Below are 23,475 nucleotides of genomic sequence, written 5' to 3'. Positions count from 1 at the left end.
AAGAGCAGGGGATTCATTTTCTTGCCTCTTCATGGAAAACTCCATAAAAGAGGAGACCTTCTCATTACCTCGGAAGAAGAGAGGCTGGAAACGTCTTCTGCAAGATGGAAATATAAAGCTACAGCTCAAACAAGGAAACTGACGAGGGAAAGCGACAGAGGAGAAAGCAGGCTCTTACAAGTTTATTATCTCATCTCTTCTTAACAGGAGTTTTGTCAGATAAACACATTATCAACATTTCACTGCTCCTCAGTCAACAATCATCAGTTTGTCACATAAAAAGCTTTCGTGGTGGTGGTTAGTTGCTAAGTTGTGTCCAGATCTTTTGGGACCCCAAGGACTGTAGCCTACCAGGCTCCTCTGTTTGTGGGATTTCCCAGGCAAGAATACTGGAGTGGGTTGCCATTCTCTTCTCCAGGGGATCTCCTGATCCAGGGATAGAACCCACGTTTCCTGTATTAGCAGGCAGATTCTTTACCACTGAGCTACTAGGGAAGCACCATAAAGGGCTTTAACTGGTTTTAAAATGAGATTTATCTCTCTGTATTCAAAGGTTTATCCTAAAGCTAATGTACCATATTAACAAAAAGGTATTTTATTTATAAAATTAACATTACTAACATAAAGACATTTTTGAAGAAAACTGACATCTAATTCAAGTATGATCACGTTTAACTTTAAAAACACAATACGAAGACAAAACTAAGTGCACCTTTCAACTTGCAATTGAGGCTTTATTTCCCAATTCTTTTACCAACAAAATTATAAGGGATTCTCAGGCCCTGATTAATCCAGTATCTCCCCAATTTTTCCCACCAATCAGAAGGGAGAAGATTTTATGGTGCCTAAGGACAGGGTTAAGTGACACTGAATCAGATGAGGAAGTCATTCTCCCTTCCTTCTTTTTCAGCCCCTCTGACTACTTCAGGATGTCTCAGATACCTGTTTTTATTTATGGTGGTTACTTCAAGTTTCCTTTAAAGATTATGTTAATAATTCCACTGATAAATATGAAATAAGTACAGAAAGTATTCACTGGAAGGAACGATGCTGAAGATCCAATACTCTGGCCTCTTGATGCGAACAACTGACTCACTGGAAAAGACCCTGATGCTGGGAAAGACTGAAGGCAAAAGGAGAAGAGGGTGGCAGAGGATGAGATGGCTGGGAGCCATCACTGACTCAACAGACATGAATTTGAGCAAACTCCAGGAGACAGTCGAGGACAAAGAAGCCTGGAGTGCTGCTGTCCATGGGGTCACAAAGAGTCAGACAGACTTAACGACTGAACAACACAACAAATATAGGATGTATACAGATATGGGTCAAAAGTTTGAAGATGATATAAGAATGATTTAATCAAGTTTGAGAAATACTACACTTATCCATTTGGTCAACAAATGTTAAGTGCTTACCATGAGCATGCCATTGGTTTTGCCATCATGAAGGATAGAAAAAAATGTTCAAAGAAATGTAAATCTGAAAGTCAGAAAGAAGGCAAAAAAGATTCACAAAGTGGCGCTTGAGCTAGAATGTAACAGTTATGATTTACACACACAGAAACAGGAAGAAATTCAAAGAGAACAAAGACCTGACAATACAGGCCTGAGTGTTCCAAATCTTGACTGTGGTGGTGGTTACATGAGTGTGTATGTAATGTACACATTAAATGAGTGCACATTATTACATGTAAATTTTTCCTTGGTAAGTGTGACACCATATCTTTGACTGAGGCAATGAACAGTCATTGAGGCTTCAGGCTTGGATATCTTGGGGAAGGGGAGGTAAACGCAATAAAGGAAGGGAAATCCCAATTTGGAGAAGGGGATCAAAAGTACTTACTTGCATATAATATATTTTCAATAAAAGCTGTCCACTATTACACAAAAATAGCAGTTCATACTTCAACAGTACGTGAACCGAGAACTTGCAAATGTAAAGGCTGGATTTAGAAAAGGCAGAGGAACCAGAGATCAAATTGCCAACATCTGCTGGATCATAGAAAAAGCAAAAGAATTTCACAAAGAGATCTGCTTCATTGACTACTAAAGCTTTTGACTGTGTGGATCACAACAAACTGGAAAATTCTTAAAGAGATGGGAATACCAGACTGCCTTACCAACCTACTGAGAAATCTGTATGCGGGTCAAGAAGCAACAGTCAGAACCGGATATGGAACAACAGACTGGTTCCAAATTGGGAAAGGAGTACGTCAAGGCTGTGTTTTGTCACCCTGCTTATTTAATTTACATGCGGAGTACATCATGTGAAATGCCGGGCTGGATGAATCACAAGCTGGATCAAGATTGCGGGGAGAAATATCAATAACCTCAGATAAGCAGATGACACCACCCTAATGGCAGAAAGCGAAGAGGAACTAAAAATAAAAAGCCTCTTGACGAGGGTGAAAGAGGAAAAGTGCAAAAAATGGCTTAAAACTCAACATTCAAAAAACTAAGATTATGGCATCTGGTCCCATCACTTCATGGCAAACAGATAGGGAAAAAGTGGAAACAGTGACAGACTTTATTTTCTTGGTCTCTAAAATCACTGTGGACAGTGACTGCAGTCACGAAATTAAAAGTTGCCTGCTCCTTGAAAGAATATCTATGACAAATCTAGATAACGCATTAAAAAGCAAAGACATCACTTTGCCAACAAAGGTCCATCTAGTCAAAGCTATGGTTTTTCCAGTGGTCATGTATGGATGTGAGAGTTGGACCAGAGAAGGCTGAATGCTGAAGAACTGATGCTTTCGAACTATGGTGCTAGGGAAGACTCTTGAGTCCTGTGGACTGCAAGGAGATCAAACCAGTCAATCGTAAAGGAAATCAGTCATTGGACGGACTGATGCTGAAGCTGAAGCTCTAATACTTCGGCCACCTGATGCGAAGAGCTGATTCACTGGAAAAGATCCTGATGCTGGGAAAGACTGAAGGCAGGAAAAGAAGGGGGTGACAGAGGATGAGATGGCTGGATGGCATCACTGACTCAGTGGACATGAGTTTGAGCAAATTCTGGGACATGCTGAAGGACAGGGAAGGCTGTTGTGCTACAATGCAGTCCATGGGGTCACAAAGAGGCAGGCTTGACTGAGCAAATGAACAACTAACTACTTCTACTTAAGAGTTTCTTCTCAGAAAGAGAACTTACAAAAATTATGGCCTGCCTATTAAAAATAAACATACTGTGCCTCATCCCCTCAAACAAAAGAGCACATTAACGCATTAACAGTACTCACCCCTAACAAACTAACAAAGAACAGACAGAAGCAGCCATACTAGTTGTGTGCTACTGACACGTGACAGAATTCAGCAAAATAACTGGAGATTGTATTCAACACTTACATCTTGTTCCTAAACAATTTAGAAATAACCGCCATAGAATTTACATTGTAACCTTTAACTTTTTCCAGAGATCTAGCTCTTAAAATTATTTAGTTATTAAGTACATTTCAAGTGGTTTTTGTCACATTTCATAGTTTTTAAGAATAGATGACTAGAAAGGGTAATCATTGTAAAAACAATGCTACCATCAACAAGTCTTTGTCGAAACTTTATAATGACACTCTTAATAAGATCAATAACTTAACCATAAAATCAAATTCCAAAATGAGGTAATTATAGTTATAGAGAAGCATCAAGAGGCCAGAAAAAAGAAGATGCCCTTATGTCATAAATTAATGTATTAAAGCTCACGGTAACCTATGTGAATCCTTGTTATAGTACTAAGGCAAATAGAAGCCTTTTGGTCTAGTGAGTTGGGATTTGATCTTCAAGCTCTAGCAAGCTTAAGCTGAAGACCACAGAAGCATATAATGTAGGAAATTTTAGAGATGAAAGGGGACTCTACTCAACTACAATAATTTTCAAATGGGTATTCTATGTAATTACATTCCAGGAGATGTTAACGTGTTGGCCATGACAAAATTCACTCTCTGGCCACGTAAGTTTGAGAAATGCTTTGATAACCTTTCCCTGGAAGCTTCCACTCTGGAAGTTTACGTGTGTATTAGTACAGTAGGGCTAGAAGTCTTGTGGTTCTAAGAAGTCTTGTGGTTAAAAGCAAATGAAAAGTTAAGCCTGATTTAAACCAATGTTCTTCCATATTGAGCTTGCCTGGTGGCTCATAAGGTAAGGAATCTGCCTGCGATGCAGAAGAACCAGGTTTGATCCATGGGTTGGGAAGATCCTCTGGAGGAGGGCATGGCAACTCACACCAGTATTCTCGCCTGGAGAATCCCTAAGGACAGAGGAGCCTGGTGGGCTACAGTCCAAGGGGTTGCAAAGATTTGACACGATTGAGCAGCGAAGCACAGCACATGCAAGCTCCCATATTATTTGCTACAGAACTCTGTTTGGAGGCAGTAAGAGTATTAATGGATTCAGAAGAGTGTTCAGAGAAAAGAGTTTGGAAAACTCTGATTCTATGAAATTCTCTTAGATGACAAAACTGAGACCAAGAGAGATAACACCGGGTCAGCAGAACAAAGGTCTTGAATGAAACCTCTCCTTTCCAGGCCATAGTTCTTTCCTGTAGTTTAACTACTAAATAGGACTTCTTTGACTGCATAGAGTCAAACATTTAATTCTGTCTGCCCACAATGCGGGAGACACGGGTTCGATCCCTGGGTTGGGAAGATCCCGCGGAGAAGGAAATGGCAACCCACTCCAGTACTCTTGCCTGGAAAATTCTATGGACTGAGGAACCTGATAGGCTACAGTCCATGGGGTCGCAAAGAGTCGGACACGACTGAGGGATTTCACTTTCACTTTATATTTACATTTTGGTTCCGTTCCGTTCTGTGGCTCAGTCGTGTCCGACTCTTTGCGACCCCATGGACTGTAGTTTACCAGGCTTCTCCGTCCGTGGGATTCTCCAGGGAAGAATACTGGAGGGGGTTACCGTTTCCTTCTCCACGGGATCTTCCCGACCGAGGCATCGAACCCGGATCTCCCGCATTGGAGGCAGACGCTTTAACCTCTGAGCCACCAGGGAAGGTTTGTGTATTAAGTTAGATATTTTTACTTCTTACAGTCTAGTCTCTGGCTCCTAATAATCAGGGTCACCCGGAGATCTACTATTGTCTACTAATTCTGGGGAATGATTTAGTTCTGAACAGCTGAAAGTAATCATTTTAAAAGAAAGCATTTGTACTACAACTGGTTTTAATTTACTCTAGTTGTAACGTCTGTCAGCTCAAGGAAATCGCCCTTGTTTATCAGGTGAAAAGTCAGCACATAAAACCGACATGTAATCCACAGTAAAACACAAGACATAATGTCTACATCAAGACAGCCAACAACATCAAAACTGAGGGATCTTTGTCTTTCTACAGTTCAGGGCTTACTTGTCAGGCAAAAACTTAAGTTTTTCCTATCTGTTTTGTATTTATTTAAAGAAATGTTTTGACTGCTTTACAGTCTCCAAATCAGATTTTTCCCATCTTTCTTTCTCAAACCCTACAGAACTCTGGAAGTGTAGGAATAACCAAAACACAATGTACTTGGCTTTAAAAGAGGAGTTGTGTGCTACCCTCCCCTGGGTAGGCGAGAATGAAGGAGAACTAACAAGTGACTATTGTTATGGTGCAACTTTAAAAGGCTTGGGAATCAAAGGTGATGCCTGTTAACAACTTCCTTATGACTAATATGACTTCCTCTAATAAACTTCTACACTCCTCTCCAGCCCCCAGCCCCCGCATGGACTATTCACCAGGGCGGGCATTCTCGTCTCTTCAATCATGAGCCCCCCTAGATGCAAGAGACAGTATGATGATGCCTGGATTCCAACAAAGAAGTGGGTCCGCGCGACCTGCTCGCACAGGTGCGACCGCCGCCCCAACCCCGCGGACCGCGCGCCGCCGGCGCAGGAGGCTCGGCCCGGCCGCCCGACGCCCCGGCCCCGCCTCCAGCCCCGGGGCCGCGGGCCGCGCTCGCGCCGCCGCCGCCGCCGCCCGGCCCCGGCCCGCCAGGCCCGCCTTCATGGAAACCCCGGGGCGGGCGGCGGCGGGTTTCGCGGCTTCCAGGCGGGGCTCGGGCGGCAACACCCCCGACGCTGCCGCAGGCGGACCCACCGGGCGTCCCAGCGGCTCAGGGACGAGCCGGACCGACGAGGCCGCTCCGGGCCGGAGGCCGCGGGCTCGCAGCCGCGCCGGGGGGCGGGGCGGGGACGCTGTTACCTGCCGGGGGCTCGGCCGCTCCTGCCGGCGCCGCTCTCCTGGCAACCGCGGCAGCGACACGGAGGTCGGGAGCCGGACGGCCTAGTGACAGCTCCCAGTGTGCACCGCGCCCGCGCCCACGCCGGCGTCGACGTCCGCGGCCCTCCATCCCCGCCCCCGGTCCGTTCCTCGCCTCCCGGCGCTCGCTGTCGCCGCAGCGCCCTCAAGCGGACTGTCGCGGAAGCGGCCCATCGCCACCAATGAACGGAATAGACCTGTGGCCAGTGTTGTCCATTCCCCGGTGCCAGCCTCATCAGGATGGGTGGAGAGATGGAAGGGATGCTGCTGCTGCTGCTGAGTCGCTTCAGTCGTGTCCGACTCTGTGCGACCCCATGGACAGCAGCCCACCAGGCTCCCCCGTCCCTGGGATTCCCCAGGCAAGAACACTAGAGTGGGTTGCCATTCCTTCTCCAATGCATGAAAGTGAAAGTGAAGTCGCTCAGTGGTGTCCGACCTTCAGGGACCCCATGGACTGCAGTCCACCAGGCTCCTCCGTCCATGGGATTTTCCAGGCAAGAGTTCTGGAGTGCGGTGCCATTGCCTTCTCCGGAAGGGATGCTAGGAGTTGAAAATAGCTTTTAAATATTCTTCAAGTAGTGATTTAAGTGTTTATTTAAATTGTTTAACTGATCCCTCAATATTTCATGTGAGGAACCCCAAATCTAGAGGTTAAAAGACTTGGGAAGTTAGAAAACAAATAGTTGCTATCACATTAGGAGCTATTCTGATTGCAGAACTCGAGAATCACGTAATTGCAAGGAGAATTGCACCCTGGTACCTAAAGTGTAGGGTCAAAAATGGTTTCTTTTGCAAATGTGCAACTATATATCAAAGATAACAATTCTTAAAAATAATCAAACATCAATTATGAAGAGAATGCTGCATTAAGAATGTTACATAGGGAATTCCCAGGTGGTACAGTACCTAGGATTCTGCACTTTCACTGCCGTGATCCAAGTTCAATCCCTGGTCTGGGAACTAAGATCCTGCAAGAGGCCCGGTGCACAAAAAAAAAAAAAAAGAAAGAATGTTACATATTTCAATATAATATGTTAATACTTGAGCACTTAATAGCCTTGAAAATTAGAGGCGGAAGATAGGAGGAGCCAAAATAGTGGAGAAAAATAATAAATTAGTATAGCATAAAGAGTCTTCTGCCAAACCACAGTTCAAAAGCATCAGTTCTTCGGCACTCAGCTTTCTTCACAGTCCAACTCTCACATCCATACATGACCACTGGAAAAACCATAGCCTTGACTAGACGAACCTTGGTTGGCAAAGTAATGTCTCTGCTTTTAAATATGCTATCTAGGTTGGTCATAACTTTCCTTCCAAGGAGTAAGCGTCTTTTAATTTCATGGCTTCAGTCAGCATCTGCAGTGATTTTGGAGCCCAAAAAAGTAAAGTCTGACACTGCTTCCACTGTTTCCCCATCTATTTGCCATGAAGTGATGGGACCAGATGTCATGAACTTAGTTTTCTGAATGTTGAGCTTCAAGCCAATTTTTTCACTCTCCTCTTTCACTTTCATCAAGAAGCTTTTTTGCCGAAGAATTGATGCTTTTGAACTGTGGTGTTGGAGAAGACTCTTGAGATTCCCTTGGACTGCAAGGAGATCCAACCACTCCATTCTAAAGGAGATCGATCCTGGGTGTTCATTGGAAGGACTGATGCTAAAGCTGAAACTCCAATACTTTGACCACCTCATGTGAAGAGTTGACTCACTGGAAAAGACTCTGATGCTGGGAGGGATTGGGGGCGGGAGGAGAAGGGGACAACAGAGGATGAGATGGCTGGATGGCATCACCGACTCGATGGAGGTGAGTTTGAGTGAACTCCAGTAGTTGGTGATGGACAGCAAAGCCTGGCATGCTGCAATTCATGGGGTCGCAAAGAGTCGGTCATGACTGAGCCACTGAACTGAACTGAACTGATATATATAAGAAAAAGAGTTTTGTTTAAGCCAGATTTATGACCATAGCCTCGGAGAGACAGATTCAAGAAGCACTTGAATTGTATTCCACTGGACTACAAAATGGGGGTGGGTTATAAAGGCAGAAGGCCCCCAAATCATAAGATATTTGTCAATAATTAAGCTTTTCAACTGTGGTGTTGGAGAAGACTCTTGAGATTCCCTTGGACTGCAAGGAGATCCAACCAGTCCATTCTAAAGGAGATCAGTCCTGGGTGTTCATTGGAAGGACTGATGCTAAAGCTGAAATTCCAATACTTTGGCCACCTCATGTGAAGAGTTGACTCACTGGAAAAGACTCTGATGCTGGGAGGGATTGGGGGCAGGAGGAGAAGGGGACAACAGAGAATGAGATGGCTGGATGGCATCACCAACTCGATGGACATGAGTTTGAGTGAACTCCGGGAGTTGGTGATGGACAGGCGTGCTATGATTCATGGGGTCGTAAAGAGTTGGACACGACTGAGTGACTGAACTGAATTGAACTGAACTGAGGATTGGAGCTGGCAAGAAGGCTGCTTGTTATGTAAGGGCTGACTGAGGTCTGAAATAGTTACATGGTTACAAGAGGAGAGCTTGAGACTATAAATTGGCAACTGGCAACTGGCAGCTTCTAGCAGCAAGGCTCACCTGTCCTTGGATGTGATACAGATCAGAAAATTTCGCAGTAATACAAGCACCTGTCTGAAACCATGTCCATGGTGGCCACCTGGCTCCATTTGGAATGTCTGAACCACAAATCCTCATTTTTTACTTTAATGGTTGAAGTAGATATATGATGCTTTTTTTTGGCTATACCAGGCAGCACTTGGAATCTTAGTTCCCTGACCAGGGATTGAACCCGTGCTTACTGCAGTGGAAGCACAGTCTTAATGACTGGATCACCAGGGATATCCCTGATGTATATTTGCTGCTGCTGCTGCTGCTAAGTTGCTTCAGTCGTGTCCGACTCTGTGCGACCCCATAGACGGCAGCCCACCAGGCTCCCCCATCCCTGAGATTCTCCAGGCAAGAACACTAGAGTAGGTTGCCATTTCCTTCTCCAATGCATGAAAGTGAAAAGTGAAAGTGAAGTCTCTCAGTCGTGTCTAACTCTTAGCAACCCCATGGACTGAAGCCTATCAGGCTCCTCCGTCCATAGGATTTTCCAGGCAAGAGTACTGGAGTGGGGTGCCATTGCCTTCTCCAATGCATATTTAATAGGCCACACATAGTCTGTTTTGGTTAGCCTAAAGTTCCAGTAAAATCATGTGTAAGCCAGCATGTTTCTTAATATGTGAAATTTTCTTCCATCAAAACCATCTTCTTTTGTCACCATTGAGATGAAATAGCAGTAAACTTGTTTTAACTGTGCTGTTACCTTCATCCATGATTTTGAATTATTCTGACAGATACAGGAATTTGTGAGGCAAAACAATAAACTTTAATAAGGCAAAACAATAAACTTTAACTGGAAGAGGTCAGTCTTCATTCCAATCCCAAAGAAAGGGAATGCCAAAGAATGCTCAAACTACCGCACAGTTGCACTCATCTCACACGCTAGTAAAGTCATGCTCAAAATTCTCCAAGCCAGGCTTCAGCAGTATGTAAACCGTGAACTCCCAGATGTTCAAGCAGGTTTTAGAAAAGGCAGAGGCACCAGAGATCAAATTGCCAACATCCGCTGGATCATGGAGAAAGCAAGAGAGTTTCAGAAAAACATCTATTTCTGCTTCATTGACTATGCCAAAGCCTTTGACTGTGTCGATCACAATAAACTGTGGAACATTCTGAAAGAGATGGGAATACCAGACCACCTGACCTGCCTCTTGAGAAACCTGTATGCAGGTCAGGAAGCAACAGTTAGAACTGGGCATGGAACAACAGACTGGTTCCAAATAGGAAAAGGTGTACGTCAAGGTTGTATATTGTCACCTTGCTTATTTAACTTATATGCAGAGTACATCATGAGGAACACTGGGCTGGAAGAAGCACCAGCTGGAATCAAGATTGCTGGGAGAAATATCAATAACCTCAGATATGCAGATGACACTACCCTTATGGCAGAAAGTGAAGAGGAACTCAAAGCCTCTTGATGAAAGTGAAAGAGGAGAGTGAAAAGGTTGGCTTGAAGCTCAACATTCAGAAAACAAAAATCATGGCATCTGGTCCCATCACTTCGTGGGAAATAGATGGAAAAACAGTGGAAACAGTGTCAGACTTTATTTTTGGGGGCTCCAAAGTCACTACAGACGCTGATTGCAGCCATGAAATTAAAAGACGCTTACTCCTTGGAAGCAAAGTTATGACCAACTTTGATAGTATATTAAAAAGCAGAGACATTACTTTGCCAACCAAGGTCCGTCTAGTCAAGGCAATGGTTTTTCCCGTGGTCATGTATGGATGTGAGAGTTGGACTGTGAAGAAAGCTGATCGCCGAAGAATCGATGCTTTTGAACTGTGGTGTTGGAGAAGACTCTTGAGAGTCCCTTATACTGCAAGGAGATCCAACCAGTCCATTCTAAAGGAGATCAATCCTGGATGTTCATTGGAGGGACTGATGCTAAAGCTGAAACTGCAATACTTTGGCCACCTCATGCTACGAGTAGACTCACTGGAAAAGACTCTGATGCTGGGAAAGGTTGGGGGCGGGAGGAGAAGGGAACGACGGAGAATGAGATGGCTGGATGGCATCACCAACTCTGTGGACATGAGTTTGAGTGTACTCCGGGAGTTGGTGATGGACAGGGAGGCCTGGCGTGCTGTGATTCATGGGGTCGCGGAGAGTCGGACACGACTGAGCGACTGAACTGAACTGAACTGAATATGGATTTTAGAAAAAAATGTCTTAAACTAGTATCTTTAGGAATATGACTTTATTATTTGCTTACAAAATATTCAAATTAATATGTTCAGTGTGTAATAATTAGGACTTCAAAATGATAAAATGGAAAATCAATAAACATTAATACAATTTTCTACATACAAGTAATCATTGTTTCTGTTTTTTTTTAAGCCTCTTGTTTTAAAATAATTCTTATTATAATTCTACCTTGGCCTTATATTTTAATATTTTCCCATGATAAGTACTTACATTACACTAGATCCTTTACTGGGTCAAATGTTCCAAAATCTTCTTCCAATAGTGAGACAGGCTTGGGACCCGGGACGCTTTGCTCTAGCGCTGCAATGCTTGCACCTGGACACACCTCTCCTCCAGCAAACAAACTATACGGGACTAGAAGTAACTGTGTGCATGAGCAGTTAGGGCAAATCTGGACAAAAGATGCAAAGAGACCAAAAAGTGGGAGACCAGTCCCTCTTCCTGCAACAGGGGGCCCAGTACAGCCTTGCCTGGATTTCTTGTCTGGCCTCAGGTCAATTTCTATTCAGTAAGGATGCCAAGACCCTGGTAACAATGAGATTACAGATTGCCCTGAGTCAGTTTTTACTTTTGCAAAAGTGAAGAGTAGAAATGTACATATAGAGTCATTCTCATCTTCCTCTTTTCAAAAGTTATAGGAATGTTTATGGAGAGAGTGTGGAGAAAAGAGAACTCTTGCATTCTTGGAGGGAATACAGATTGATACAATCACCATGGAGAACAGTGTGAAAGTTTGTTAAAAAACTAAAAACTGCCAAATGACATAGCAATCCCACTACTGGGCATATATCCTGAGAAAACCATGTATCCTAATGTTCACTACATCACTATTTACAAAAGCCAGAACACAGAAGCAATCTAAATGTCCATCTACAGATGAGTGGATAAAGAAGATGTAGTATACATATATGACGGAATATTGCTCAACCATAAAAAGGAATGAAAGTGGGTCATTTGTAGTGATCTGGATGAACCTAAAGTCTGTCATATAGTATGGAGTCAGAAAAAAATACTGTGTATTAATGCATACATATGAAATCTAGAAAAATAGTACTGATTAGCCTACTTGTAGGGCAGGATAGAGAGGCATAGAGAACAAACTTGTGTATATATATGTATATATATATATACATGGCAACCTACTCCAGTATTCTTGCCTGGAGAATCCCCATGGACAGAGGAGCCTGGTGGGTTACAGTCGATAATGTCACATTAGATTCGGACAGGACTGAGCGACTAAGCACAGCAAAGCATATATTATGTAAATGCGACTCTCTCTCTCTCTATATATATATGTATATATGTATGTATGTATATGTATGTATATATATGTATGTATGTGTATATATATATGTATGTATATATATGTATGTATGTGTATATATATATGTATGTATATATATGTATGTATGTATATATATATGTATGTATATATATATGTATGTATATATATGGGGCTTCCTGGGTGGCTTAGTAGTAAAGAATCCTCCTGCAATACAGAAAATGCAGGAGACGCCACGGGTTTGATCCCTGGTTCAGGAAGATCCCCTGGAGGAGGGTATTGCAACCCATTCCAGTATTCTTGCCTGGAGAATCCCATGGACAGAGGAGCCTGGCGGGCTACAGTCTATAGGGTCACACAGAGTCAGACATGCCTGAAGCCAGGGAGCATGCCTGCACACATGCATGTATATTTCGTGGGGTCGCAAAGAGTTGGGCATGACTGAGCGACTCTCACACACACACACATATATGCTATCTTGTTTCTGATGATATACACTGCCACGTGTAAAACAGATAGCTAGTGGGAAGCAACTGTATAGCACAGGGAACTTGGCTCAGTTCTCTGTTATGACCTAGAGGGGTAGGACTGGGGGGAGACTCAAGAGGGAGGGGATACACACACACACACACACACACACACAGATAGATAGATACACACACACACATATAGCTAATTAATTCAGGTTGTTGTTCAGCAGAAACAAACACATTATAAAGCAATTATACTCTAATCAAAAAAATAAAACATCAGAAACAAAAAAACACAGGTTATGGGAATGCTTAATCCTGTGCTTCATGATACTGGACCCAACCACACTCTCTCTTATGCATAGACAACAGAGAACTTCTCAAAGTTTTGCAACCCTTTCCATTCTGGAGCCTTCTGGTCTAAACTGGGAAGCAGCAGCTAAGTCAGTCCTGGACATTTGCTGCCTCAAGACAGAAGAACTATCAAACACAAACCAGGATTTATAAAACAAAACCAAAAACCAAAGAGACTTGAGTTCATTAAAATGAAATTAAAACCAAGATCAAGTGCACTTGGGGTGGGGAATTGGGCTCCAGACCCTGCTGGGGATAAATGCTTGCCTATCCAGACCCCTGTCGTCCAGTCTCATCTCTCTCCAAGCTACCCAAAGCAGTGTTCTGGGGTCCGACTTTGAAGGTCATTTCCAGGGAGCGTGGTGCATCAGGCTTCCTACAGAAGCGGAGTGGGAGAACAGTTTGGCTTTCCCTTGCCCACGTTTCTCCGAGCTCTGACCCAAAGGCCGGCTTTGAAAGCGCTCCCGCTCCCTGAGTCCTCGCGGCGGCGCGCTCTCCGCCCGGCAGGTGGCGCTGTGGGCTGGCGGGCACCCGCGCTCCGGGCCCTTGAGGCGCGCGCTCCGCGGCCGCGGTTCCTGCTCGAGCCGCACGTGCGGCCGCTCTCCGGCCCCGGCGGCCGGGTCCCCGGAGCTCCCGGCTGGGCGCCCGCATGGCGGCGGTTGCAGCGGAGGCGCGCGTGTTCCTGGAGGTGCGGAGACGGCTGCAGAGCGCGCTGCTGATCCTGGGGTAAGGCGGGCGGTGGAGTCTGGCCTCCCAGGCGCAGCCGAGCTCGCTTTTCCGCCGGCCCGGCCGGCTCCGCCTCCCTCGGAAGGATCGGGTTTTGAATTTTCTTTTTTTTCCAGTTGCTTAGAGCGAGCCTCTGGGTTCCTCAAAGTGGAGTGGCCTCTCCACACATGCACACCGCGCGCCCCCGCTTCCCCACCCCGCCTCTCCGTCTTCCCGGCTAGCAATCTCGGCATCACCCGGGGGCTTTCTAGAAATGCTTGACCTCAACCCCAGAGCAGACCTGCTGAATCGGAACTTCAGATTCCCGGGATTCAGATGCACATTGAAGTTTGGGGATCCCTAATGGGCAACACTTTTGACAGGGCCCCGTGCTTCCAACAAAACAGTGCAAAAAATACGTTGCCCCTTTGGGATCCTCGTTATCTGTTCTAGTATGAGAATTTCCTGTTTTGTAAATCTACTCTTGTTGTTGTTGTCGTTTTGGTTTCTGCACAAGCTGTTCCCTATGCAGAGGGACGCACGCACCCGTTCAATAAATGTGTGTTCAGTGAACAGCCAACAAAGGTTGCAGGCTTCTTATTGGAACTCTTTGTTTCTTTCATATTCGTAGTTCCAAGGAGAAATCTGCAAAGGTTTAACTTGCTGTTCATTACACAGAAAAAAAACTTTCAGGAAAAGTTGTTCTCCTTTTTTGTTTGGTGGTGTATGGTACCTCGACTGTTGCCTTGTGACCACTCTTTCAAGTAGAGTGAGTTAGATGTTAAAATCCTGAGAAGTTGATTACGCAGGACCACTCTGAAGGTAGACTTCATTCTGATGCTTAGCCTTCTCTTTCCCTGAAACCAGCCAGGTACCCGGTGTAGTGGTTTTGGATTTGGCATGAGAACTGGTTTCAGTCCTAGCTTTATTTCACCAGAGTAGAATCCTTTAATTTGATTTTTTTGTTGTAAAAATAGGGATTCTTTCTTTTTCTTTTTCTGCTGTGTCCTCCCTTTTCCTTTCTCAAATCATGAGTTCAAATAAGTGCTTCATGTCCAATTCAAATTCACCTTGTAAAGTTATTCTGAGCCCCAAACCTTAGGCAAAAGGAAACAAGACAACATCCTTACTTCCCGCATCAAAGGAACCCTTCATGGTTCCCCTGGATAAGTCTTCCTTCTTTAAGCTAGTTAAGAAACCTAACGTTGCTGGGCTCCTGCATTGTCCCTAGTGTTCTCTGGCTGTTGAGCTTTATCACCAGTTGCCCCAACCCAAAGAGTAACCACTATTCTGATTTCATTCAGCAAAGATCAGTTTGCCATTTCTTGAATCATGCATACCTGGATTCATATAGTATGTACTTGTTTGTTTCTGTTTTTTTCTGCTGTGTTTCTGAGATTCATGTTTCATCTATTAATATGTTATCACATATATCAATAGTCCATTTTTTCCCTGCCAAGTAGTTTTCCACTGTATGAATACAGGACAATTCATTATTCATTCTTCTATTGCTGGATATTTTGTGTGATTCTCAAGCCAGCTTATTATGAATAAAACTTGTACATTGTTATATTTGTGCTGGGTCATAGAGTATGTGCTCAGCCGTGTCTGATTCTTCGCAGCCCCTTTGACTGTAGGCCACCAGCCCCCTCTGCCCATGGAGCTTTCCAGGCAGGAATACAGGAGCGGGTTGCCACTTCCTACTCCAGGAGATCTTCCTGACCAAGGGATCAAATCCATATCTCTTGTGTCTCCTGCCTTGGCAGGGAGATTCTTCATAACTAGCGCCATCTAGATGACTTGACTTAATGGGAAACTGCTGAAGGAACTGTTCTCCAAAGCTGTTTATACCAGTTTATACTCTAGCCAGAAAAAAAAAAAAAAAGAATTCCGACAAATTCACTTTCTTGTCTGCATTTAGTGTTGTCAGTTTTGGATTTTAGCTATTCTAGTGGATTGAAGTAGTATCTCATTCTCATTTAAATTTGTATTTCCTTGATTAATAATGTTGGGCACCTTTTCCTTTGCCTTTTGCTGCTACTGCTAAGTCACTTCAGTCGTGTCCGACTCTGTGTGACCCCATAGATGGAAGCCCACCAGGCTCCCCCTTCCCTGGGATTCTCCAGGCAAGAACACTGGAGTGGCTTGCCATTGCCTTCTCCGTATCCTTTACCTTTTGGTCATTCATATATGTTCCTTGGTCAAGTGTCTTCTAATATCAGGTTGTCTTATTGTTGAATTTAAAGAGTTCTTTGTATAGTCTGGAAACAAGATCTTTGTCATTTGTGCCTGTGAGTATGAGAATATTCGCTCCCTATCTGTAGTTTATCTTTTAATTTTCTTAATAGTGTCTTATGATGAACAGAAAGTCTTAATTATAGTGAAGTCCAGTGTACTGCACCTTTTTTTCTTTAACAATTAGTGTTTTGTGTGTTTTAAGATATCTTTACCTAACTCCAAGTTGTAAGATTTTTTCCTGTGTCTATTTTCTAGGAATTGCATTGTTTTACCATTTACATTTAGGTCTGTGATCATGTCAAATTACTTTTTGCATTTGGCATCAAGTAGGTATCAAAGCTTTTTTTTTTTTAAGAATATCTCCATTTGTTCCATCACCATTAATTAAATGGCTGTCATTTCTTTCATTGAAATAACTCAGTATATTTGTCAGAAATCAGCTGACTACACTGTTTTCATGTTATGTCTTTTTTACCCTTTTACTCTCAACCTCTGTCTTTATATGTAAAATTTTAAAAGCTTGTACTAAGTGGAGTTTAAAAAAAAATCCATTCTGACAATCTCTTTATTTTAATTGAAATATTTAGTCTATTTACAGTTAGTGTAAATGATATGATTTTTATTCTTTTCCTAATCCTAAAAGAAGGCTTCTAGCATTTCATCATTAAGTGTGATAATTTTGACTTTTTGGAAGTCTGTTTGGTACATTGCATAGTCCCTTTCTATTCCTAGTTTACTAAAGGTTTTCATCATGAATAGATATTGTGTTTTCTGTAATGATTTCTGCACATGTTGTGATGGTCCTGTTTTTTCCCTTTATTCTTTTACATCTGTGAATTGCATTAGGAAAATCTATTTATGTTAAACCATTCCTGGGATAAACCTTGGCCATTCATTCATGAAATCCACAGATGTTTACAGAGTTCCTGTTCTAGGGCCCCAAATAAGATTCTAGGTGCTAGGTATACAGCTAGATGAAAATAGAGCAAAGATGATAGCATTTGCTCTCAGTGAGCTTACAGTCTAATGGTGGCAAGAGGTGGGCCGAAAACACACAAATGTAAACACACAAGGCTTTAGGAAAAGTAAAACAGAAAAAGGGATAGGGAAAAAAGAAATTCCAACCCTTTATTCCAAATGAAAAACTAACACTGGAGCAATAAACTGAAAGGGGTGATGTTTGGAACTGTATGATACCCAGAGAAAGACTGTCATCCTCCGAGAGAACAGAAGCAGGAAGGGGTGCTTGGTTCGGAGGGATGTGGGTGGGCCGGTGGAGCGCACAGTAAAGGCTCTCTAGGAGATGGAAATGGCCACCAGGAAATTAACTACTCTCCGGGAAAACCAGCCAACCAAACAAAAATCCTTCCTGATCTGCAGCGTTTATTGATTCCTGAGGTATAAATCTTTCACCGTAGATGGTGTCAAACTACCAAAGTGAGGTCAGTTGGTTTGCAAAATACCTGGAATTTTAACAGCTGGCTCTCGTATGTCACTGGGTCTTAGAGACCATTGAAAGGACCCTAGCTTGGACTCAGTGAGATGTGAAGTCATTAGATAGTTTCAAGCAATTTCTGAAAAAACATAAGAGAATAGTAACAAAAGCCTCACAGGTAAAAAGTGTGGGCAATTAGAGTCTCAAAAACTTTGTTTTGAAACAGTTGTGAACTTGAGGGTAAGTTGCTGTGACTCTTGAATATTTTTTTTTACTCTGAATTTTCCTACAAATGAGAACTTTCTCCTACACAGCCAGCATGCCACTCTCAAAACTGGGAAATGTGTTACTGCTGTCTTATAGTCTGACCTTATTCAGGTGTTTCCAGTTGTCTGCTTAGTATCTATAATAGCAAAGGAATCCGGTTCAGAGTGATGCCCTGCATCCTCGTTTTCATCTCTTTCCGTCTGGAAGAGGTCCTCGGTTTTCCTTGATTTTAATGATACAGCTTTGAAGATTCCAGCCCAATTATTTTGTAGGATAAGCCTCCATTTTGTTTTGTCTTATGTTTCCTCAAGATTAGGTTCAGGTTGTACATCTTTGGCAGGAATATCACAAAATTGAGGCTGTGTTCTCATTGCATCCTATCCGGTGACACATGATTTTGCTTTGTTCAATTAAAGTTCATGTCAACTTTGAGAACTTAGATAAGGTGGTATCTGCGAGGCTTCTTCACCATAAATTACCCTTTTTCTTTTCATTATCAGTAAGTGTTAATTGGAGAGCTTCTCTGAGAGTATGGAAATGCCCTGTTCCTCATCATACTTTTATTTTATTCACTGCTTGATGGATTGATCATTATTTTTAGTTGAAGTGTAGTCACTCATTTAATTACACCCATATCAGTATGTACCCATAGTTCATTTAGTTGGTTACTTTTTTTCTCAAATTACAACCAGATGTGGCCAGGGAAGTCCCTTCAAGGTGATTTCTGTTTCTTTGTTTGTGCTTTTTATATTCTTTGATTTCTTCTTTATTTAGTTGCACAGTAAGATATTCCAGGCTCAGGCTCATCTCCTTCTTTTCTTGCCTCAACTGTGGATGTAGTTATTTTTGCCAAGGAATGCTGTTTTGTTTCTTGTTTCTTTTTTTCATTTGCTTATAAGTGGAAAATGACCTTTAGAAACCAAGATCTGGGTACAGAGTATGCTCCTTACTATTGGAGTGTCACTTCTCCAAGACCCTCTAGTAGACAGAACTAGTCTGTGTATGGCATATGTATCATGCTTATGTATTCATGTATATGTGTGTTTGTAAATATATCATAATACACCTATACTTATTACTTTATTAATTTGGTGCAAATGTAATTTTGGTTTTGGACTATGAATTTTATATCAAGTTGCTCAGTTCTGTCCGACTCTTTGCGACCCCCATGGACTATACAGTCCGTGGAATTGTCCAGACCAGAATACTGGAGTGGGTAGCCGTTCCCTTCTCCAGGGGATCTTCTCATCCAAGGGATCAAAGCCAGGTCTCCTGCATTGCAGGCAGACCCTTTACCAGCTGAGCCACCAGGGAAGCCCAGGAATACTGGAGTGGGTAGCATTTCCCTTCTCCAGTGTATCTTCCTGACCCAGGAATCAAACTAGGGTCTCCTTCATTGTAGGTGGAGTCTTTACCAGCTGAACTACCAGGGAAGCCCTATAACTAGGCTCGAGCACATATTGATTAATCAAAATAGGAATCATTACAATCAGTACATCTTTGCCAATGAGAAGTAAGTTTGTTTATTCCTGTAGCATAAGAATCTGTGCTTGGGGATTGAACAAACTCTTGGAAAGCATTTTCTGCCTCCTGCTCATGTGGAAGCATTTGCCCTGCAAAAAGTTGTTGAGATGCTTGAAGAAGTGGTAGTTGGTGTTGGCAAGAGTCCACGCGAATATGGCAGATGAGGCAAAACTTCGTAGACCAGTCTGTTCAACTTTTGAAGTGTTGATTGTGTGATGTGCACTCAGGCCTTGTTGTGGAGAAGAATGGGGCCCTTTCTGCTGACCACTCCCTTTTGCAGGCATCACATCAGTTTGCTAAGCATAGTTCTCAGATATAATGGTTTCACCTGGATTCAGAAAGCTGCAGTGGATCAAACGGGCAGCAGACCACCAAACACTGGTGACCACTACCTTTTTTTAGTGCATGTTTGGCTTTTGGAAGGGCTTTGTAGCTTCTTCTCCATCTAGCCATTGAGCTGGTCATCACCAGCTGTATATAAAATCCATTTTTTGTTGCATGTCACAGTCTGATGGAGAAGTGGTTCATTGTTGCATAGAATAAGACGACACTTCAAAACGATGATTTTTTTGATGTTCAATCAGCTCATGAGGCACCCACTTATTGAGCTTTTTCACCTTTCCAGTTTGCTTCAGATGCCAAATGACTGTAGAATGGTTGAGTTGCCCAGCAACTTCTCCTGAGGTTGTAAGAGGATCAGTTTCAATGATGCTCTCAGCTGGTTGTCAGCTTCTGATGTCCAGCCACTGCACTCCTCGTCTTCAAGGCTCATCTCCTTTGCAAAACTTCCTGAACCACCAGTGCACTGCATGATCATTAGCAGTTCCTGGGCCAAATGTATTGTTGATGTTGCAAGTTGTTTCTACTTCTTTACAACCCATTTTGAACTCAAATAAGAAAATCGCTGGAATTTGCTTTTTCTCTATCATCATTTCCATAGTCTAATATAAATTTAAAATAAATAGCAAGTAATAAATCATTGGCAAAAAATTTTTTTGAGAAATGTGCATTAAAATGATATATAACAATCACATTTATTTAGAATGTAATCCAATATCAAATAGCAAATTTTAGCACTGCAAAAGTTCAGGTACTTTTGCACTGAAACAGTGGAAACAGTGTTAGACTTTATTTTTTTGGGCTCCAAAATCACTGCAGATGCTGATTGCAGCCATGAAATTAAAAGACGCTTACTCCTTGGAAGGAAAGTTATGACCAACCTAGATAGCATATTGAAAAGCAGAGACGTTACTTTGCCAACCAAGGTCCGTCTAGTCAAGGCTATGGTTTTTCCAGTGGTCGTGTATGGATGTGAGAGTTGGACTGTGAAGAAAGCTGATCGCCGAAGAATTGATGCTTTTGAACTGTGGTGTTGGAGAAGACTCTTGAGAGTCCCTTGGACTGCAAGGAGATCCAACCCGTCCATTCTAAAGGAGATCAATCCTGGGTGTTCATTGGAGGGACTGATGCTAAAGCGGAAACTCCAGTACTTTGGCCACCTCATGCAAAGAGTTGACTCACTGGAAAAGAGTCTGATGCTGGGAGGGGTTGGGGGCGGGAGGAGAAGGGTATGACAGAGAGTGAGATGGCTGGATGGCATCACCGACTCGATGGACATGAGTTTGAGTGAACTCCGGGAGTTGGTGATGGACAGGGAGGCCTGGCGTGCTGTGATTCATGGGGTCGCAAAGAGTCGGACACGACTGAGCGACTGAACTGAACTGAACCACGGAATCCACTGTGGGTTTCTCCCTTGCCCTGTTTGTTCTCCCACAGTGTGAATCCCAGTGTCCACTATCCTCGTGCCATGCGTTAGTATCCTCGGTCAGTTTCACTCTGCGCAGTGAGTTTTCCACTGTCTTTCTTTCCTACTTCCCTTCCCTCCACTCTTTGTTGACGCCCACCACATCTGCTTGGCTCTGTTATGCGCTGAATGTTTCGGTTCCCTCAGAATTCATATGCTGAAGCCCTAAATCCCAGTGCCAGGGTATTAGGAGATGGTGCCTGTGGGAGATAATTAGTTTTCAATGAGGTCATGAGGGTGGAGCCACTGTGAGGGGATTCGTATCCTTAGAGGAAGACACACCAGAGCTTCCAGATGAAGAGACAGAAGGCCAAGATGGGGGCCCTCCCCAGGAGAGGAATCTGTCAGCTTCTTGATCTTGAACTTCCCAGACTCTGGAACCATAAGAAATAAATGTTGTTTGAGCCGTCCATTCTGTGGTGTGTTGTTGTGGCCACTTGAGCAGACTAAGATGGGCTCAGGAGCTCCATGGTGAGATGGGCACCCTTGCCGGGCGGCCCTCCTGCTCACTGTGCTCCTCCTCCTGCTGGGTTTCTTACATCTACCCCAGGCCGCGGTGGTGCTCCCGCCCTTGTGAAGGTGCCTACCTTTCTCTGCCCTGTGTAACTGAGTTTTTCAGGAAGCGGAAGGGGAAAAAGAGCGGTAAGCCAGGGATGGGGGGACCAGAGACCTGGGAACCCGGTGGTTTCCTTTGAGACACTTCCAAGTGCCACCTGCACAGTTCAGCTTGAAAGTCACTGAAGAATCCAACTGGAGAACTTGTGTCTATGGAGCCATGGTTGGCAAACATGGCCCATGAGCCAGATCTAATCTGTGGCCTGTTTTGGAACAGCCTGTGAGCTAAGAATGGATTTTATATTTTTAAAGGGTTGTTAAGAAAAAAAGAAGTAGACTGTGCCTCGGAGACCATATATGATCTATAAAACCTGAATAGTCACCATCTGGCCTTTAATATAGAAAGTTTTCTGACATCTGCTTTCAGTTCAGTTCAGTTCAGTCGCTCTGTCGTGTCTGACTCTTTGCGACCCCCTGCTTTAGAGGATTATTATTTCTTAAACATCATTTCTGAAGACTATACTTTTGACTAAGTTTGAGATTGTCTTCCCTGAAAAAGACTCAGTTTTTTGTTTGTTTTTAATAATTTCTTTTTAAATTTATTTTTAAAATTCTTGACCTCGCTGAGCAGTGTGCAGGATCTGAGTAGGGAACGGACCCTCGCCCTTGGCAGCAAAAGCTCAGAGTCCTAACCACTGGACTGCCAGGGAATTCCCAAAACTCAGGTTCTTGATTCTGTATTGCCAACTAAGTGCAGGTCCATATGCTTTGAAAAGGAACTAGCCATAAAATAATCTTAACACTTTTCTAAGGCAAAATGGGAAGCCTGGCCAAGATTCACACCTGAACACAGGGTGTGACCTCTCTACTTGGGTGACGTTCAGGCGGGTGGCCCACCTTCTGCACTTCAGTGACACGGAGCCGATGGCCTGCTGCTGAGCACTTAAGAGGGGATCCACGTGCTTTGCTCCGCTGGTGCAATGCTAGGCATGTTCCAGCGTCACAGGGGATCGTTTCTACATGTCTTCATCCCCTTCTGTACTTTTGGTGCCTGGTAGGTTCAGAGGTTAAAGCGTCTGCCTCCAATGTGGGAGACCGGGGTTCGATCCCTGGGTTGGGAAGATCCCCTGGAGAAGGAAACGGTAACCCACTCCAGTATTCTTGCCTGGAGAATCCCATGGACGGAGAAGCCTGGTAGGCTACAGTCCACGGGGTCGCAAAGAGTCGGACACGACTGAGCAACGGAACGGAACAGACAGCGGCTGTGTTTTACTCTCTTACTACAGCAAGTCATCTGTGTTTGTAGTGGGTTGGATCCTTCCTTGCCTGGTGTTCATACATCACTTCATTGTTCTCTTCATTCTTTTTTTATTCTTAAAATTGACAAGAGATTTTTTCTCCTGTGCCTTTTGTTTTACGTACTCCTGGCCTTCTTATCAAAATCCCGTATATCAAATACTAACGCTTTACCCTAATTTACCGTAAATAACATAAAACCTCATTGAAATGCTGGTCTCAGAAACAGTGTCACTGACTCATCCGTTCATTATTCACATAGCATTTATTTAGTGCTTAGGCCTGGGAGAGTCCCAGCCCGTCTCCACTGCTTCCATAGTCCCGTGTTTATCATGAGTAAGTGCAACGTCATTTTAATGCTCTCTTGATCATTCCTGTTTTTTCTTGCCTGTCCCCTACTTGGTACAGAGTTAGTCATCGTCCTATTCCCGGTACCTAGCACATTGTAGAACCCAAAAAAGGGGTGTTGAGTGAGTGAATCAATGTCCAA

The 23,475-nt window shown here is 43.5% G+C and overlaps 2 protein-coding genes across 9 annotated transcripts in view; one reads left to right on the top strand and one right to left on the bottom strand.

Moving 5' to 3' along the window:
- The window catches only part of DOP1A (DOP1 leucine zipper like protein A), a 119,010-nt gene extending 112,727 nt beyond the window's left edge, over positions 1–6,283 (bottom strand). For 5 of the 6 annotated variants that reach the window (XM_055433739.2, XM_055433742.2, XM_055433741.2 and 2 more), the window contains exon 1: positions 6,182–6,283. The gene's annotated coding sequence lies outside the window, so the exon portion shown is untranslated. Of the gene's footprint in view, positions 1–6,076 lie in introns of all 6 variants that reach the window. The other variant, XM_055433740.2, reaches the window with a different exon arrangement.
- A 7,446-nt stretch (positions 6,284–13,729) lies between these two features.
- Positions 13,730–23,475, top strand: part of UBE3D (ubiquitin protein ligase E3D) — a 173,576-nt gene continuing 163,830 nt past the window's right edge. For all 3 annotated transcript variants that reach the window (XR_016038390.1, XR_016038391.1, XM_055432895.2), the window contains exon 1: positions 13,730–13,887. Coding sequence is in view for 1 of the 3 variants with exons in the window: in XM_055432895.2 (XP_055288870.1) it covers positions 13,811–13,887 (77 nt within the window). In the remaining 2 variants the exon portion in view is untranslated. The remainder of the gene's footprint in view (positions 13,888–23,475) is intronic.

The sequence above is a fragment of the Moschus berezovskii genome, chromosome 10 (assembly GCF_049115385.1).
Source record: "Moschus berezovskii isolate FMDL1 chromosome 10, NW_MosBer_1.0, whole genome shotgun sequence".
NCBI classification, from domain to species: domain Eukaryota; kingdom Metazoa; phylum Chordata; class Mammalia; order Artiodactyla; family Moschidae; genus Moschus; species Moschus berezovskii.
Note: the sequence above shows the minus strand (reverse complement) of the source record. Positions and strands in the feature narration are given on the sequence as shown.